The following is a 12,275-nucleotide window of genomic DNA, read 5'->3' as shown; positions in this document are numbered from 1 at the left end:
CGTTGAAACCAAAATGTTATTATCTTGGTTGTACATTGTCTCCCATTGCTTTTACCCACTTTTGGTTTCTCTTCTCATTTGGCGTTCTGGCAGTGTGCTCGAGCGCATTCACATGTTATTAAAGCAAAGTACTATGACAATAAATATTAAATTGGGAAAGATGTGCATGCTCTTTATTTGGACTATGTTACTCAGGTGTTTTTGGAGGATATTAGAGTTTGCATGTTTTGAGCCTGTATCATGCATAGCAGAATAGGTATCCCTTTGCCCTGTCTGGAAAGTTTTAGGCAGTCATCTAAGTGTGAAATCATGGACTGTAGTGTGTAAGTAAGTGAGCATGTATACTTTGCGTCTGCCCCACATTTACAGTTTAGTCATTTAGCACATTACTGAATGTGACTTACATTAGTAAGGATAGAATTTTGAGTGTTTCTTACTGGTCTAGTGTGAAAATCGACCCCACAACCCTTCGTCAATCATTGGACTTAAAGACCAACAGGGTGCTTCTCTTAAGTTCAGCACAGCTGTGATGTTGATAGATGGGTGGGTTACTCATTGACTAATGTGGATTTATGTATTATGCTAATTCATATATCCTCATTTTAATCTAATATTTTAAACCTGAATGTGTTTATGAATACAGTAACCTAAATGTCTACAAATGTTGTGCAGTGTTCATAATTCTATTGACTCTGTAGAATTTGGCCCCCAAGTCCCATAAACAATGGTCATGCTGGCGCTTCTGCCGCTGCACTTCGCACTGTTCATCTGTGCATAGAAATTGTCATGTACTGTACCATGTTTATTTCCATAGTGCAATATTACAATGTGTGGTGAATATTGTCAACAGGGAGCAAATTGGAACAGATCACAGATTGCAGAGATAATGTCATGATGCCATGGTGGAGGGATGTGGAAAGAGGATGAAGCGAGATGAAAAGATAGGGGACTAGGCTACAGGGTGGGGTCACGGTTCTGTGGGTGGGGCTTAAGTGGTGGGACGCCTATACAGAAGGTTTAATAATCAGAAAAGCAGCCCGCCAGTCGCTGACAAACACCGTATAAAAAGACGAAAAGGAGTCAACACAGGCGTAACGCCTAAAGGTAAGCAACGACGTATATATCCTATGTAGTCAATAACCAAAAGGGAAGGTGTACCTGCCTTTATCTTGCTTTCCAACCATGGGGCTTGATTTGAGGAGGAAACTGAAGTGCATGTAATTTTCAGTTACTCTGAGGATTTCATATTTTTTAAACTCGACCTAAGAAATCGAATGTTCATGGTTTTCCAACAGATGTTTTGTAATTTCATGATGTCTAATAAAAATATCACATTCCATAATGAAATAAATATATATTGAATGGTTTTCAAGACCTCTAATGTCAAGTTCTATATTTTAAATCTTCAACATAAGTCTTTTAGTATGTACTTGATAAAATCGTACTATTTCAACTTGCTTCACACCTGCATCTCCTCCGCAGAGCCACGCTATCCAATGATGAAACCCACAGTGTTTGCCGTGTCTGACATGGATCGTAGAACCAGCCAAATCAGCACCGACCACGAGACCCAGGAAACCGAAGCATCTTCTCCACTGAACCCTGTCCCTGAAGGGGTTACCCTGGGCACCAACCTCCCCTGTTGGTACTACTTCGCCAGGCCCCTCCTGGCAATTCTGATCGGTGGGGTGCTGTTCAGCTCAGGCACAGCCCTCTCTCTGCTCTACTTCACCCAGGTGGGAAACGTGCCCTACCTACTGGGGCCTGTGTTCCTCTCTGTGGGTCTCATGTTCTTGGTCACAGGGCTGGTGTGGGTGCCTGTGGTCAAGCAGAGACTGGAGCACAAGGCTTTAACCAAGATCAATGGCAAGGCGCTTCAGGTGCACGAACAGCACTGATGAGCCATGGACTCAAAGCTGAAACAATGTTGTTTTTGTATTATAGAGTAGTTCAAGTGTTTGTGGGAGTTTTCTAATGTAATTCTGAAAAGCACACTTTGAAAATATGAATGTGAGGAAGGTCATTTGTAACATAGTATGGAAGAATTTATATTTAACTTCTGTTCATAGAGCTTAGTCAAATTCATGTGTGGTAGATTCTGATTTGCAAGTGAGACCTGTGTGAAACTAGATCTTCTGTACATACTGTAGCTGCCTTCTATATTTAGACATGAAATAGCTTGTCTGTAAATGGGAACATCATGAGATTGCTCTGTTGGAAGCTTTTAACATGCTTATCATCATGTGTGTCAGGTTAGAACAGAACATATCCCTGCTGCTGAAGCCCAGACTATCCCATCTGTCAATCTGACTGTGATCTATATGAGTTGTTGTTTTTCCACTATAAGCCCCTGTTTTCATTGTAGCTGTTGTGTTGGATTGCTAAATCCTTTAGAAACAGGATTATGAAGGCAGAAAATGCTACCGGACATAATCATTGCTGAGGTCACAATGGACAGTTGGACACTGAGTGGCAGTTGGCGCACTCTGGCTCGGTTTCCTCTCCAAATACTGATGGTCGATGAAATTATACATTTCTGGGTCAAATGACTGAGTACCCATCTGGCAGTGCTCAAAAGCAAAACCGTTCATCAAAAAGGGAGGTAGAAGCCAGTTGGGTTTTAATTCGGTTTAAGTTATCCAAGGTGTTTACTTAAAACCTGATGTTATAGTTTTTATTTTGGATTTGACATTAATGCATTTGTACATTTTAATCATTATTGTAGGCTGCTGTGGTTACAAGAAATGTTCAACCATGTGAGAGCGGCATGTCTCCATCTTTCTAAATGTGGGTTATTATGGATTTCTTGATAAACTAGGAGGCTCTGTGTTACTCCTTTATTCATTTATTGAACTCATGTTGTGATTGGCCATCTACCAACATTATTATTGTAAAAATGAGTGAGGAACACATTTTAACTGAATGTAATTTAATTGTAAAGAGAATATGGGGAATTCTTGAATTCTGGTGATTACTTTTCTGGTGACTTTGTAAAGACATAATTTACAATAACAAAATCCTGATATGATACTTTCAGTTTTTATTCATGACCTTTGTACTGCTAAATATCTATTTGTATTTACTGTAGAATTGGCATGTTCGTCTGGTGATGTGTGAAGGTGCACTGATAATGTGCATTTGGGGGTTTTGGAAGGCTATATTGAATTAAAATATTTAAAATATTTTATTGATTAATAAAAACAAAACCAGTTCTTCTGTTGATATGTCCCAAAGATGGGTGCATGACTTATTATATTGTGTTCATATTACTTATTTTATTTATTTCCCACAATGTTATTCTGAATGCAAAAAACAGGCACTTTTCTGTGGAATATACATAGCTGTGGCTCCCTCTGGTGGTCGGCTGTATTTTGTTTTTCATAGGGTAGTGCTTAGAGTGCTGGGAGGGATACCAGTACACTCAGTGGCCACTCACAAAATTCTACTAACGTCTACAATTCTCCAACTGCGATGATTTCTAAGAAAAGGAAACTGCTAAAATACTCAAAAATGTTCACTCTTGATGTGTTGATGAATGCAGTCATGGTGAAACAGTGAACATTACGAATGTACAATACTTTTCTTTTATTAATAGTAAAAAGTTTTCCTAAATTTTGTATCTGCCTTGAAAGTCATTGATTACAAAGATACACAAGGACCCTGAAAATATTCTTAGCAAACTGTTACCAGGGGAAGAGTAATACTAAAGAAATGATTAACTAATCACACCCTTTTAGTATGTCATAAATTGAATGGGTCTGAGGGCTATCAAACCCATATTTAAGTATATACACAGCTATTTTTCTAATGGTCACATTAACTCAGATTTGACTTGTGTACTATCTAATATACAATGAGTTTTATTAGTACATTTTTAATGGGATGAGTTGCCAAAAAGACATTAACATTTAAGTGGCAATGGTAACACCTTATATTATCTTGCCCAAATTAGCCTATTATTAAATATTGTACTAACTGTAGAAACTACATGGTAGTTACCCAGGTTTTACAATGTAACAACATATAAAGGTTGTTATGGAAATAAGGTTGTTATGGAATTAGTTGACAATTGGAACAAGTTACATTTGTAGTTTTGTAGTTAAAATTATCTTGCAGAATGTGATTCTGTATATGTAACTACTGATAGTATTACAAATGATATTATTACACTATGTAGCTTATGATTTGTAATTACATGTTTGAAAGTCAACTTGAGTCCAGTTAATTACCTTGTTACAGGGTAAAAACACAGAAATACCCGTGCTGAAACGTGCCTTGTTACACTATTACCATGCTGGCCTATTTAAAGCATTCGATTAACATAGTTTATACCCTGGCATTACCTGTAGAACTAATGGCAGCAGACCCATATTTTGATTCTATGATAGTTATTAACATTTTAGCTTAAATAACGTTGGCATTTCCATCGTAAGTGATACCATTCCTACTGGTTGCACAATGTTATCATAATTGCTAAAAAAAATAAATTATAAATTCAACAAATTGATTTGGATTCTCAGATCTATAAAACGTAAGCGTTTTATGCGGCCAACGTCACTAATCAACATTTACAGTGGGTTTGGGTGTTGTCATATCAATAGCCCTCTCTGTCTCACCCTCCCTTCCCTTCTTTCACCTGGCTACCACGCCACTCCCCTCTGTGCTGTGCCCTGTTCTTGTGACACAGGTAAACCTGAATAGCGGCGAGCTTCCTACCTGTCTCACCTTACCAGTTCAAACAAACGGTTTTGTTTGAAACTACCTTGAACGAATTCAACTGGAAACCGACCGCAAATGATAGTTAGAAAAGAAAAGGTGGTCTAAACAAAGTATTTGTTATCTCCAATAATATTTGGAGACATGGAGCCGACGTACGGCGGATTGGGGCGCTGTTCCTGTGCCTTTTGGTTGGCGGTGTCCTTTGACATATTCGGTTTGCTAGTTCTTTTGATCGGGGTTTTTGCCGACATATTCTTCTATGACTTTTTAATATACGCTGGTGCCATAGTCATATTCCTCAGTCTCATCTGGTGGGTGTTCTGGTACACGGGCAACATCGAAGTCCCCCCGGAGGAGTTGGAGGATGATGTCGGGCTCTTGAAGAAGGAGCGGGGAATCGCAGGTGCGGTGAGGCGGTTATCCAGCCGTCTCTCCAACGGTATCAGAAACTCTCTAAGGCGGAACGGAGGCCCCCCCCGTGGGGTCGCGAGAAGGGCAGAGACTGGGCCACCGTCGACGCACGCTAAGGATGCCCAACAGCAGCTCGAGCCTTCACCTGTGGTCTTTGCATTGGGCCTGTGTGACGAGGACGTGCAGACGGTGTCTGCTAATGTGGACAGTGATATACCTGTGCCGCACACAGCTACAGAGACCTCTGCCATATGATGCGCTATGCGTACCATGTTAGCATATTATTTCCAGTCGGTATTAAGCCATTAGGCCATGTAGCCTACATTACGCTTTGTTATTGGACGGGGCCTTATTTGCATAGTTTATATGCATAGTTTATATGCATAGATTATAAAAATGAACATCTTTATGCTATAGGCTCAATTGATTGTATGCTGTCGTTTTTACTCGCAAGTAACCCACAACTTTGATCTACATTGCGGTAAGCCTAAAGAAATATTGTTCAATTAAAATGAGAGTTTGAGTGAATGAGGAAAGCAACTGTGATCTAATGGAAACATACTTCCCTAAGGCAGTTCCCTCAGCTAATCATTAACGTAACTCAATTGTTATGGCTGCGCTGAAGCCATAAAAGACAAGCCCTGTTCAAACACAAAATATATATTTTGAGAGGGAGAAATATATTTGCTGGTACCTAAAGCAAAGACGTGTAGTTTGACCAGGACATTTCCGTCTCCAGATTCATTTGTTACATCCGTCAAATTTCGGATACGCTACAAGTTTTGTGCCCATCCAAACTCTATGGCTTGACAACTTGGGGCATTCCTGCCCCTTTTCCCGACAGAAGTTGAAAGCTTAGCTCAACACAATGCTGCACTAAACACCAGAAGCAAGTTACACTTGAAATGTTTGAAACTGCATTTGTTTTTAATTTTGTCCATAACATCCATATAGTCTTTCTCTTTGTAACATAAAAAAAAAAAATCTAATTACGCTCCTCAGTGAGGACGTTTTTCTTTGTTTATTTACATTTTGAGGATTTCTGAATACTTTGTAGATAATTTAAGCAATAGCAAACTTTGTGATGATACTGATATTCATTAATACCAAACGTTAGACTTGCATTTTTATAAAAATGGGAGGCACAAGTGCTATGGAGATGTTTGTTGTGAACTTCACCTGTTTTCAACGCTGTGTTGATAAGCATTCCACGTCGACAACCTTTGAACTCTGTGTATTTTCTACACCTTATTTTTTTATGCCCATATGGCTGTTTTATCATTGTGTTTATGATCATCACTGTTAAAACAAAAATGTCCTTATATTTGTAAACTACAGTACTCAATAAAACCTACAAATGTAGCTTAAGGTGTGAAATGACAACACATCAATATATACAATTAGTTTTTCAATATTCTAACTTGATACTTTCCCAGTAAACACCGGTTTTCCTGTAAACCTTGAAACAAAGTCTTGATATAGTGAAATCCTAACAACTCAGTTCTGTTTAGTGTCCAAAATTAAGTATGCACCCTCTATTATGCTATTTAGCTCTTAACAGCATTTTCAAGGTCATCAGTAGGGTTTGTTATAATTCCACCCAGGATTCAACTAAGAATAGACAATACATATAGGCCTAGGGTTTCAAGCGTTTGTTAATTTCAAATGTAATTTCAAGTTAATAATGTGTTCGATTCATATGCTCATCTCACCATAAATCTATATGTCTAAATTAAATAAAACAGAATATAAAGTGCATTTATATTTTGATTTCGATCCTTTTCTTTGTCTTAGAATTAAAGCTGCACTAAATCAGTTGCTTGCACAAATTGATATCCAAACAGAATATTGGTCTACATTTTCAAATGTTTTCCAGTTTGTTGTGTTGTCCATTAAATACAATTAATTATTATTTTTATGTATTTAGTCAACCTTAACTCATCCATTGCCATATTATGAAGTTACTGTAACTGACTTTTTTGTTATCATAGGACATCTGCACGTTCATGATTGAAGTTCTGGGTAGATGTACTAGATGCCTGAATGTTAAACAACCTGAATCTTGTTAGGTCCAGTTAGTTGTGCTCTTATAAAAACACAGTAACACATGATTGTATATAGATTGTATGTAGATTACTCAAGTTTAAAAATAAAATATCTGATCTTGCATTCCCATTTAACTAGAGTGAGCTTTAAAATTGTTCAAGTGCAATGATACCCATTTAGGTGACAACTAAAGCAAAAAATCTGATCCATTGAAATGTTGTTGTGCTTTAAGTTAGTTGAAAGCATATTGATAACATTGGGAATTCTACCAACATTTGTCTGTCATTTTGAGTTGCTGAATATAGGTTACTACATGTTAAATGACTGAAATGTAACAACTGATCAACCATGATGAGATGATGTATGCCCAGTGGGTGTACACAAACGATAGCCTATTATACAAATAAATAAAAACCCAGCTTTCTTAGATTTGTTGCCTCCAATGGAATGAATGAAATTTACTAACACTGAAATTAAAAAAGCCAAGGGTCAGAATCCATCCCTGTTAATGTCCCAGAGGGGATATTGTAGAATACATTCTACATTCTGGGGGAAGCAGAGTTCTCAAGACAGTTCTCTAAGTGTACCAGATGATCCTGAACCTCCTCAGATTGAACCAAACAGTCCCTCTGCTTTGTTGCAGTCATGTAGCCTGTCTGTTTGGATTTCTTATCACCAGTCAGAAGGTGGACAACAGCGGATCTATTTAAAGCTCTGGAGGACATGCAAGGTATTCAGAATTTTTCATGGCTTTTTACTAATGTCAACAGTATTATGCAGTAGCTCTTTTTTCATTGATCAAAATTACTTTCAGACTGGCCTTGGGTACTGTGCATGTGTCAACGTGGAGGGTGATAAGTAACCAGAAAGTGGATTACTCAACACCCCTTGACTACACAGGTTTATGATCTCACAACCAAACAACAACAGAGACAGGTATGTACTGTACCAACAAAACTGTTTATGCTTGGATGTAATAGAATAAACATTGACAGAGAGACAATAACCCCTGCTCGATCAGTTTACTGAGGACCACAATAGGACAAGTAGGACCCGGGTTGGAAGGTATGTATAGAGATTCTTAATTTACAATGAAATGGTAGAATATTATTACACTGACCCACAGGTAAACTGATTACACAGATTATCTTGCTCCGTCAAACAGGGTACCGGTGAACTAACCACCACGACAACCTCAATAAAACTTGGCAAAACAGCATACTGATATATTACACTCTTATTGAAAGGTTTCAAGATTTCAAGGGTGGAAACATTCATAGCAATTGAACACAGTCCTCAGTCAACATTACCAACAATCATTTCAGGGAGGTCTTTTCTATAGTTTTGGTTGTTGGCAATCATCTTTCGTGCATTTTCATTGTCTGTGTTGTGATGATGTCGAGGGGGTTGTGGGCTCGGTCCTGGTGTTGTGCCGAAAACCAACCCCCTGCCAAAATCATAACCACTTTGGAGGTACCCAAATGTTTCTAAGGTGTGCCAGACTTTGCAGTCCCAATATAGGGGGGTAGTATAATTTAGGCAGGCAGAAAAAATGGCCTTGATGAAATTGTACCCCACATTCAATTAGCTTCATTTAAAATCTTCTACAATCTTGTCCCTGACATCCTTGGACAGCTTTTTGGTCTTGGCCATGGAGAGTTTGGAATCTGATTGATTGATTGCTTCTGTGGACAGGTGTCTTTTATACAGGTAACAAGTTGAGATTAGGAGCACTCCCTTTAAGAGTGTGCTCCTAATCTCAGCTCATTACCTGTATAAAAGACACCTGGGAGACAGAAATATTTCTGATTAAGAGGGGATCAAATACTTATTTCACTCATTAAAATGCAAAATCAAGTTTTTCTGGATTTTATTGTTGTCATTCTGTCTCTCACTGTTCAAATAAACCAACCATTAAAATTATAGACTGATCATTTCTTTGTCAGTGGGCAAACGTACTAAATCAGCAGGGGATCAAATACTTTCCCCCCTCACTGTACATACTATTGGTCAACATAAGGTACCCAAATGTTTCTGAAGTGAGCAACGTCTTTTTTAATATAATTGGGGAAAAGTGCCATGGACGTGGTTTGCATCAATTGTCGTGGGGGGGGGGGGGGGTTATAACTTCGGCAGACAAGAAAATGGCCTTTCTGTGTCACACTCATGATTCTAAAGTGTGCCAGACCTTGAAGTACCACAACAGAAATGGGAGAACAATTATGAATGCCCAACACCTCCTCACACTCTATAATATTCAATACCTCTACCCATATTGCTCATACTCCTCAACCTACTCTCTCTAAAATGGCTGCTAGTTTACATTGTTACATGTATATTACTGCCATACTTGCCTTATCTATAATATTCAATACTACTACCCATATTGCTGCTAGTTTATAGTACTCTTTTTAACTGCTGTTAGTTTACAGTGTTATGTATATTGTTGCTTTATATATTTTCCTTAATTCTCACTACGTAGTTGTCGGGTGCCATTTCACAATAATTTTATAGTGCAGGATGACGCTGTGTTGTTCGGTGCATTTGACAACTAAACTTTGAAACTTGAGAAACTCCTGTAGCCTAAAATGTTCAAAATGTCTTGCTTTTTGTCAGAACAACTATGGCTAAATTAAAACCCTAACACATTTAGAAATATACTAGGGTACATGAACTGTTGCCTTTCCCCATCAAACCTTGGAGCTCAAGTAGTACCCATGAACATGGCATAATTACCTGAATAGTGGGGCTAGAGCTAGCTAAATTTTTGGTGACATTTGGAATGGCCCCTTCTGCATGTTCTAGAGACATTTCTAAGATTGTCAGGGAGATCCTGCCGGCAACAACAAAATGTAAAGTGGGAGGGTGATAAGTAACCAAGAAGTGGATTACTCAACATTGTGGATTACACGTATTGTAAAAACCAGACTCGTTATTTGGATGTAACAAACTACACATTAACACAGAGGTAATAACTCCTGCTTGATCAGTTTCCTAACGACCATAACTGGGCTATGTACGCAGATTGCATTGAAGTTAGTTTTAGATTGGACATTGGCCAGACATTTGATTCCTCAAATCTCAACAGCTCTTTAACCAAGCATTCAGTATATCCAATGTAAGCCTAATTGTGATTAAAAAGGTGTTTACAACTGTCCTTATTTACCCATGTTTTTACAAACCGAACAATTAAGAGCCACAGAGAATTAACCGCTGTATTTTAGAGCTGATCTCGAGATGGAAGCCTTGAATGAAAAGTTAAAGAGTGCAAAGTTGTTCATTATATGAGATAACATGAATAAGTGGGCAAGGTGCTTAGCAGTTGCAGTTAGAAGCTCAGACAGTTTGAGATTGATTGCGTAAGCACTGATGACAGTGTCCAGTTTGAGAGTCTTTTGCTGTTAATTCCAATCATTGGCAGCAGATAACAAGCCTGTAAATGTCACCTAAGTCCAGGCCCGGCAAGATGGTCATTTTCACAAGAGTTTGTTTTGCAGTATGGAAGAAGGTTGCTTTATTGCAGAATTAGAAAATTGTTCTGTGTATGATTTGGGATTGGAGATGATTAATATGGGTCTGGAAAGACAGTGAACTACAGTTGTGCTCAAAAGTTTGCATACCCTTGGAGAATTGATCATATATGTACAATTTGTAAAGAAAACATGAGTGAGCAGGCAAAACACATGCATTTTATTTCTTATGTAAGTCATAACAGAATGGCACGATCATAAAACAAAACATGCCAACAAAGAAAACCCCTGTTCAAAAGTCTGCACACCCTTAGTTCTTTATGTGTGTATTGCCCCCTTTAGCATCAATGACAGCGTGCATTCGTTTGTAATAGTTGTTTATGAGGGCTCAAATTCTTGCAGGTGGTATAGCTGCCCATTCGTCTTGGCAAAATGCCTCCAGGTCATGCAAAGTCCTTGGTTGTCTTGCATGAACCGCACATTTGAGATCTCCCCAGAGTGGCTTGATGATATTAAGGTCAGGAGACTGTGATGGCCACTCCAGAACCTTCACCTTTTTCTACTGTAACCACTCGAGGGTCAACTTGACCTTGTGCTTAGGGTCATTGTTGTGCTGGGAAGTCCAAGAGCATCCCATGCGCAGCTTTCATGCTGAAAAATGAAAATTGTCTGTTAGTATTTTCTGATAACATGCTGCATTCATCTTGCCATACATTTTCACAAGATTCCCTGTGCCTTTAAAGCTCACACCCTCCCAAAACATCAGTGAGCTACCACCATGCTTCACAGTGGGGATGGTATTCAGTTCACTATAAGCCTTGTTGACCCCTCTCCAAACATAGCGCTTATGGTTGTGAACATAAAGCTCTATTTTGGTCTTACAGTGTACCAGAAGCTGTTAGGCAAAGGTGTTGTTGGGTATATTACAATATACCCAATAACATGGCTTTTTTTTGGCATTGGCGCAGGAAAGCGTTCTTTCTGGCCACACGACCATGCAGCTCATTTTTGTTCAAGTATCGTTGTATTGTGCTCCTTGAAACAACCACACTGTCTTTTTCCAGAGCAGCCTGTATTTCTCCTGAGGTTACCTGTGGGTTTTCTTTGTATCCCGAACAATTCTTCTTGCAGTTTTGGCTGAAATCTTTCTTGGTCTGCCTGACCTTGGCTTGGTATCAAGAGATCCCCAAATGTTCCACTTCTTAATAAGTGATTGAACAGTGCTGACTGGCACTTGCAAGGCTTTGGATATATTTGTATACCCTTTTCCATCTTTCCAAGTTCCATTGCCTTGTTACACAGGTCTTTTGACAGTTCTTTTCTGCTCCCCATGGCTCAGTATTTAGCCTGCTCAGTGCATCTAACAATCTCACTGACAATTGATACACAGATACTAATTGCAATTTAAAAAGCCACAGGTGTGGGAAATTCACCTTTAATTGCCATGTTCACCTGTGTGTGTCACCATGTGTGTCTGTAACAAGGCCAAACATTCAAGGGTATGTAAACTTCTGATCAGGGCCATTTGCGTGATTTCTGTTATCAATATGATTTAAAAAGGAGCCAAAAAACGATATGATAATAAATGGCTTCAATTGATCACTATCCTTAAATAAAATACAGTTTTCT

At 38.7% G+C, this 12,275-nt stretch overlaps 1 protein-coding gene across 1 annotated transcript; it reads left to right on the top strand.

Annotated features, from left to right (window-relative positions):
- The first annotated feature begins 965 nt into the window (after positions 1-965).
- On the top strand, positions 966-3,211 carry LOC105013070 (phosphoinositide-interacting protein). Its single transcript, XM_034295337.1, has 2 exons — positions 966-1,104; positions 1,483-3,211. Exon 2 carries the CDS (start codon positions 1,497-1,499, stop codon positions 1,896-1,898), a length of 402 nt encoding a protein of 133 aa, XP_034151228.1. The 5' UTR covers positions 966-1,104; positions 1,483-1,496; the 3' UTR covers positions 1,899-3,211.
- The last annotated feature ends 9,064 nt before the right edge of the window (positions 3,212-12,275 follow it).

Source organism: Esox lucius, chromosome 11 (genome assembly GCF_011004845.1).
Source record: "Esox lucius isolate fEsoLuc1 chromosome 11, fEsoLuc1.pri, whole genome shotgun sequence".
Taxonomy (NCBI): domain Eukaryota; kingdom Metazoa; phylum Chordata; class Actinopteri; order Esociformes; family Esocidae; genus Esox; species Esox lucius.
Note: the sequence above shows the minus strand (reverse complement) of the source record. Positions and strands in the feature narration are given on the sequence as shown.